The sequence below is a fragment of the Vitis vinifera genome, chromosome 7 (assembly GCF_030704535.1).
Source record: "Vitis vinifera cultivar Pinot Noir 40024 chromosome 7, ASM3070453v1".
In the NCBI taxonomy this organism is placed as follows: Eukaryota; Viridiplantae; Streptophyta; class Magnoliopsida; order Vitales; family Vitaceae; genus Vitis; species Vitis vinifera.
Genome location: NC_081811.1, coordinates 7403431 through 7411044, shown reverse-complemented (window position 1 = coordinate 7411044; position 7614 = coordinate 7403431). Strand labels below are relative to the sequence as shown.

Here is a 7614-nt window from a genome sequence, read left to right as displayed (position 1 = left end):
TGCATTTTCTTTCCTTTTCTATTCCTACTAGCCTGCTTTGTCTTTCTGGGAATCACTGATTCACTGTCACTATCTATTTGCATTTTCCTTTCTTTTCTGAGCCTTCTAGCCTGCTTAATTTGACTTCCTGAAAATTTTCCCTATTGCCAGCATGCTAGAAGTCAACCCAGCTTTCTGCCTAAGAGCCCTAAATTTTACTCTTTACTTTTTATTTCACCCTACAAAATAAAAAAGTCAGAATTTACACTGACCTTGTTCAATCATATATATATAGTGATAAGATAATTTTTGTTGGTCTGTGATCAGATCCCATTCTCCTTAAACAAACCCTCATACAAATTTGTGGTGTGTGAACTCTTATGACATGTCAATGTCGTTCACAAGGATGATAAGCCCGTCCATGACTTAGGGGCAAAGCAGACTAAGAAAATAAACAGAAAAAAAGACGAAAGAGGGCAGACATGGTTATGGCTTCTACTGCTAAAATACAAAAGAGCGGCTAGAAAATAGAGGTGAAGAGATAAAACAAGTGGAAAGCTAGCCTTGTAGTTTTACGTGTTTCAAAGGTCGTAACTTAACACCTTTCTCAGCACTTGGTAAAAAGTTATATACTCACATGATCTTCAAGTAGGCTCCAAGCCTTATCTCTGTTTACCATGTTGATGGAGGTAGCGGAAGAGAGAGGTGGTGCAGATGGAAGAGAGGAGTACACCAAGGATGGGACTGTAGATCTCAAGGGCAGGCCTATTCTCAGATCAAAGACTGGAAGATGGAGAGCTTGTTCCTTCATTGTGGGTAAGTAATCACCCTCTGTTTTAGTGATAAGTCTTAAGGGTGGATGAATCTCTCTCTCTTTTTTTTTTTTTTCTCCCGATATTCTTTTTTATTTGACATTAGATGTAATTAAGGTATGAATTTCTTTGGTAGAATACTCTTGAGATTAAGGGCTTTGCTTAAGAATTCTCCCTTTTGTCAATCTGTTTTTTTTAGGGTATGAAATGTGTGAGAGGATGTCATATTATGGAATCGCATCAAACCTTGTGCTGTATTTGACAAGGGAGCTCCACGAAGGCACTTTAAAATCTGCAAACAATGTCACAAACTGGGCTGGCTTTGTATGGATGGCACCAATTTTAGGTGCTTACATTGCAGATGCTCATCTTGGTCGTTACAGGACCTTTGTCATCGCATCAGGAATTTACCTCTTGGTAGTACTCAATTCCCTAGTATATGTTAATACTCTCATAATTGTTGATTGCATCAACATATAGTTTAGTTTTGATCAGATGATTCACTAGCCTTTTGGGGCCCCTCTTCCTGTTATTATCTGATCAAAGATCAAACTGTTGTGGAGATTAAATCATGAGGTCGGAGCTCTAAGTCTCTAAAATTGTGACAACCAAGTAATGGGAATCCAAAATCCTTAAAACTTGTTCGGAGTGTTCTTTTCTTCAAACATACCCTCACTTGGCAAAATGAATGGCTTCTACAGTTTCCCAATGCATTTCAAATGATCTAAACTCTTTAATTTCTGTAACCAACAGGGAATGAGCCTCTTGACCTTAGCAGTTTCAGTGCCAGCACTCAAGCCTCCATCTTGTGGGCATGGGGTGAAAGATGAGGACTGTGAAAAACATGCGTCGACATTCCAAGTTGGTATATTCTATTTCGCACTGTACATAATTGCAATTGGAACTGGTGGAACCAAGCCCAACATCTCCACCATGGGAGCAGACCAGTTCGATGACTTTGATCCAAAGGAAAGGACTCAAAAGCTCTCCTTCTTTAACTTTTGGATGCTCGGCATTGTCTTTGGCACCCTCTTCTCATACACTTTTCTTGTGTACATACAAGACAATGTTGGCTGGAGTCTGGGATATGGCCTTCCTACCTTAGGGCTGGCGCTTTCGATCCTAGTGTTCTTGGTGGGTACTCCCCTTTATAGGCACAGACTGCCCTCAGGGAGTCCCTTAACAAGGATGTCCATGGTACTTGTAGCTGCAGTGAGGAAGTGGAAAGTGCCTGTTCCTAAGGACCCAAAAGAGCTTCATGAGCTGAGCCTTCGTGACTACTCAAACCTTGGGAATTTCAGAATTGATCGTACACCTACATTAAGGTCATCTTTCTTCATTATTTTCTTTTTTATTTTTTATTTTTAATTTAAACTCTAATTTTTATTTTGAATTTTAAACTCATTTGGATGCGGGAAAGTTTGGTAAGAAGAAATAGAGTGGGAAATCAATGGAAAGAAAAAGTGAAAAAAAAATGTTTATATATATATATATATATATATATATCATTCCAATTTTGAAAATATTTAAATATTTTTAATTATTATATTTGGTTTTCCTCTATATTTTCCTCTCCTTATGTAAACAATTATATATTGATTTTCTAGTCTTCTGCTTTATCGTAATAGAACTTAAGAACTGAAATCATGAATGTATAAAGAGAGAATAGGAAGAGAAGATTAAAAGAAGGGGAAAAAAATGAAAAAATATATAAATAAATTGAAACTTTATTTTTTTTTAACTATTTTTATTCAATGCTATTCCCTTTATATATATAAATAAATAAATTACTTAAAAAATATATAAACTTTGAAATAACTCTCATATTTCACTTTGTATTGTTCATCAAATTTCCTTCCCTAAACCTTTATTAATTTTCTATTTTCTTATCACAGTAATTTCAAGTTCCCTTAAACTAGTGTGTGCAATGGTTTTTGAATTGCCAACTGCTGCTTTTTTCTGATCAGCAAAACAAGGGAAGGTACAGGCTTTCTGTGACCTTCTTCTCGGATCTTTCTAACATTAATTGCATCACTGCGTTGCCTACAGAGTGCTAGACAAAGCCGCAGTAAAGAGTGGGCCAACGTCTCCATGGATGCTATGTCCAGTGTCCCAAGTGGAAGAAACTAAGCAAATGATAAAAATGATTCCAGTTTTGATTGCGACACTCATACCTAGTACCATTACAGCTCAGGTGGGAACCCTTTTTATCAAACAAGGCACCACACTTAACAGGAGCCTGGGTCCCCATTTCGATATTCCACCAGCATGTCTAACATCTTTTGTAGTAATCTTCATGTTTATAAGCCTAGTAATTTACGAACGCCACTTCGTTCCTGCCATACGTAAGTATACTGGAGACCCAAGAGGGATCTCACTGTTGCAGAGACTAGGAATTGGACTAGTGCTGCATATCATTATCATGGTCACCGCTTGCTTTGCTGAAAGGACGAGACTCAGCGTTGCGAGAGAAAATGGGATTTTGGGTAAAAACCAAACAGTCCCCCTTACAATTTTCATTCTCCTCCCTCAGTTTGCTTTGATGGGTATCGCTGATGCGTTTGTGGATGTATCAAAGCTTGAGTTTTTCTACGACCAAGCACCTCAAGGAATGAAAAGCCTTGGAACTTCATATTTCACGACCAGTGTCGGAATTGGGAATTTCCTTAGTAGTTTTCTTCTAACAACAGTTTCTCATATAACCAAGAAGCATGGCCATAGAGGGTGGATTCAGAACAATCTAAATACTTCGCGTTTAGACTATTTTTATGCATTCTATGCGATCTTGAGTTTCCTCAACTTGCTTTTCTTTCTCTTGGTTGCAAAGTTCTATGTCTATAATGAGGAAGTGGATGTGATAGAGTCCAAAAGGGAATTGCAGAAAGTCATGGAACCTTCACCTAATGAGATTTGATGTCAGGATAAGGAAGTTCCTTTGAACAATGGATTGGGATGATAAAACTTGTATTCTTGTTTGCTTCTTGGAAATTGGAATCATAATCAGCTGCTACTTTGCTACTTCGGTACTGTAAAACTACATGGTCAAGATATATATTGCAGGCATTGCTGGTTTTTTGCATTGTTTCAAAGAATGTTTTGTCGAAGCTTATCAAGACAGAAATGAAATCTAGACCTCGGAGGAAATTTTTAGTTCTAATAAGCTCAATTTTCCTTCAGATTTTCAATTGTTAGTTTCTTGACTTTATTACAGATCAATTTTCTGAGATTTACTGAAAGATAATTTATCATTCAGTTCAATGTTCTCAATTCAAGGCATTCAATGTGATACTTTATTTTAGTCAAGATCTTTAATTTCACATTCTCACATTTTATTTGATACCTTTCATGAAACAAGGCATTATATGGCTCTTAGAGGTTATCAAACTTTTTTTCAAATCCCCATCACTTGTCTCATTAGGACTTTCAATTTCAAGGGATGAGGGTTGTGAGATAGTGAAGGTAATAAGATTATTATTATCTTCACTTTCAGTTGAGCCTATAGAGTTATTGCCATCAGACTCAAAATCACTTTAAGTCAGTTGTATTGTTTTTTAATCTTTTTACAAGTAGGGAAATTTGTTGCAAAATATCCTTTTCCTTCACAGTTAAAACACTTGGAATAATTTAGATGAATATTTTGCTTGAAATCTTGGATTACTCCATTCTTTACCTCTGTATTTCGTAAGGTGTATGTTATCTATCCCTAGGGGTCCTAGATCTAATGTACTAGAAAAGAATTGTTTCAAAAACCAAAATATATATTAGATCTAGTGATAGAAACTCAAACCTGTGAACTGAATGTTCCCAAATAAAAGATTATTTGATGAAGATGCCAAAATTGTGATAGTTGTTGTAGATTTTATCTACCCAATCTCTCCCTTCATGGTTTCCGGCATGAGAGAAGGGTGAGGTTTTCTTTCTCCCATGAAGATGGGTAGGGGATCTTCTCTCTAGAATCTAAAAAATTTGAATAGGAAGACTAAAGGCCTAGTTAACCCCTAAGGGGGTTTATATAAGTTTCCTTGTAGGCTTAAGTGACTTGAGTCACCTAATCCAACTCACTTGGGTCCTGATTAATTAATTAGTCATAATGGGTTTCTATTAATTAATTAGCCTAGTCCAAAAAGATTATTCATAAGATCTAATGCAACTTTGCGTTTTTACCAAAATACCTTTATACACATTAATGAATTATATACCTAAAATACCTTCAAAAAGTGCACCACCATGAACTAGCTAGGAGCTTGAGTAGGGACCACTGGGATCCATAGGAAAATAATGGTTCCCTTAGAATCCAATTCTAAAATTGACTCAACATTCCACTAAAGAGAGTTTATCTTATGAAATTACAATGAGACAAAACTCAGGCCCGTGATCTACTATATATTGCATGTAGAGTACTTCCCATGAATTGGTGTCCCTAATATAATAGGGTAGTGCTATCAACCCAACCCATCAAGATTACTTCTCCAATTCTTGAGTTACAAATCCCCCTATTATTTAGTCACCTAATATACTCTAACTTCAAAAAGCATATATTAAATTTTATTAAAGGAATTACAACGACAACAAATTTCATGATCACATGCCTTTTGGATCACCCAAGAGGACATATTGCCTCAATCCCATGAGATATCATGATGCCTCTATTGAGAATATCTATTACCACTAGCCTCCATCAATAGTGACTTAATCTATAGGGAATATATGACCACTTTAGGATTTCAGCCATAGGTCAAAGTCACCTATTAATTTTAGCATAGACTCAATATCCTCTCAAGGTTGAGAGTCCATGCAATATAGTAGCTTGATGAATCATGACAACCTGATAGCCTTACATTATGATTCACGATAGGTTTTGTTCAATGTGTAACATACACACTAGTGCACTCACCATGGGAAGTTCTTTCTAATGATCAAGACAAGTCATCCTTCTAATTAGGAAGTAATGCACTATAGTCTCTATTGGATTGTTCAAATCCATGAATCAATTGTGAACAACTTATTATCTTGCAAGGAACCCATGACTTGTATCTTTTGTGCAAATCCTAATGCACCTAAGTCATGTAAATGCAAGTGATATAGGTCTAAATGCTCAAATCAATATCAACACATAAAAAGGATGGTAAGGGGAAAGTAAAGTCTAACTTTGTTACATTATATCTTGCTTTTAAGGGTTCAATTCCAACAATTTTTTACTTTATTTTCTTAGACAATTTTTTTTCCCTATCTTTGAGTCATCTTTTTTGTTTGTCTTCTTGTGTAATTTCATAAAGGTTTTTAAATTCTTGGGTAAACATAAAAACTTTAGATTAAGTAAGAACTTGCTCACTCTCATTTTTAGACAATATTTTCTTTTGAGAAGGACTACAGGGATCGATGCCCACTTAGGTCTCCTTGTTAATGATAGAGTCATCTCATAAGTCTATAAAGAACCTATACAAGTTCATTTACTCTAATCAAAACCATTTTTTTTTACTTTCCTTTATTGAGGTCATTTTAGGTCTTAATTTTTATATCACTTTAGAATTAGGGATTCTTTCTTGATCTAGGTTAAAACATGAATTAACAATTTCAATGTCATCAAGTTCAATGTAGAACTTAGAAAAGACATGCATATTTTATCATAATGCTTTCAAACTTAGTACTTAACATTTGGAGTTTAGACACCTTCATAATGGAAGGGTCGTCATGAGTAATTACTACTAATGTAGTAAGACTTACTATAATATCCCATTTAGCACATTTGCAAGTTGCAACATTAAGGAATTTAGTAAGACTTACTATAATGTCCCACATTGGGTAGGGAAAAAAGTTCCTAATGCTATATATGCATGGGCTCCTCTTAACAATGTAGACACATTTTAAAGTCAGGAGAGTCCATTGGGTTTAGAGTGAAAAATATCTATATGGTTAGGAGTGGGTTGTCATAAATAGTATTAAAATAGATCATCAACCTAGGTGTAGGAAATTTTTTGAACCTACAAGGGATGTCAATCTATTTGGTCTTGCAATCTTGTAGGATGCAATAAGGACGTTCTTTTTGTATACAAGGAGGAAAGAGGATGTGATTATGAAAACCTACATCAGATAGGGGAAACCATGTAGATGTGTTTTAAAGCCCTAATAGCCCATTAGGTTTAGAATGGACAATATCTACATAGTTGGGAGCGGGTTATTAAACTTACACCCGTGAAAAATATAATGAAGGGCACTACCATTCACCTCACTTCCTTCATTATCCAATATATCCTATTCTTGTGTAGTCTTTATTTTACTAGAAAAGTGTCCATTCTTTATTGGGGATAAACACCTTCCACTATATTCTATACTATTTATTCTTCCATTTTCAAGAGAATTCCCTTCTAATTTTATAGGTTTAGTTATTCCCATCAAAGAAGGAAGGTGGTTAATTGAAGTACCCACTCTTTGTGGTTCCATTGATCAAGACAAGTAGGATTTGATAGAAATTTGGTTTATTTTAAAAAAAAAAAAAAAAATCTAATTTGATACCACTTGAAAGAATTTTAAGCTTTGATATGAAACTACATAAAGAAGGGGTGGAAGTGAATAGGAAGTCCAAGGAATTAACCTCAAATTTATAATTTTCATCCAGATATTAAAATTTTGAAGATGTCCACACTAAAAGATAAAATCAAACAAGCATAAAAACGTCAAATTTAACATAAAAAAAAACCACCAAGAAACTGTAAAAATAATTTCAAAGATATCCACACTAAAACATAAAATCAAACAAACACAAGAACGTCAGATCTAACATGGGAAATCCACCTAGAAAATCCTTAATTGTAAAAAATTATAG

At 35.0% G+C, this 7614-nt stretch overlaps 1 protein-coding gene across 1 annotated transcript; it reads left to right on the top strand.

The window, feature by feature from the left end:
• The first annotated feature begins 461 nt into the window (after positions 1–461).
• On the top strand, positions 462–4058 carry LOC100246389 (protein NRT1/ PTR FAMILY 5.2). Its single transcript, XM_002271224.5, has 4 exons — positions 462–795; positions 991–1208; positions 1545–2116; positions 2841–4058. The coding sequence occupies exons 1-4, from the start codon at positions 657–659 to the stop codon at positions 3703–3705; spliced, it is 1794 nt and encodes a 597-aa protein (XP_002271260.2). The 5' UTR covers positions 462–656; the 3' UTR covers positions 3706–4058.
• The last annotated feature ends 3556 nt before the right edge of the window (positions 4059–7614 follow it).

Bases quoted from the DNA above. Each gene is read 5' to 3' on its own strand.
- LOC100246389 (XM_002271224.5), top strand. From the start codon at position 657: ATGTTGATGGAGGTAGCGGAAGAGAGAGGTGGTGCAGATGGAAGAGAG. The intron at 796-990 runs GTAAGTAATCAC...TGTTTTTTTTAG, and splicing joins AGCTTGTTCCTTCATTGTGG to GGTATGAAATGTGTGAGAGG. The intron at 1,209-1,544 runs GTAGTACTCAAT...TGTAACCAACAG, and splicing joins CATCAGGAATTTACCTCTTG to GGAATGAGCCTCTTGACCTT.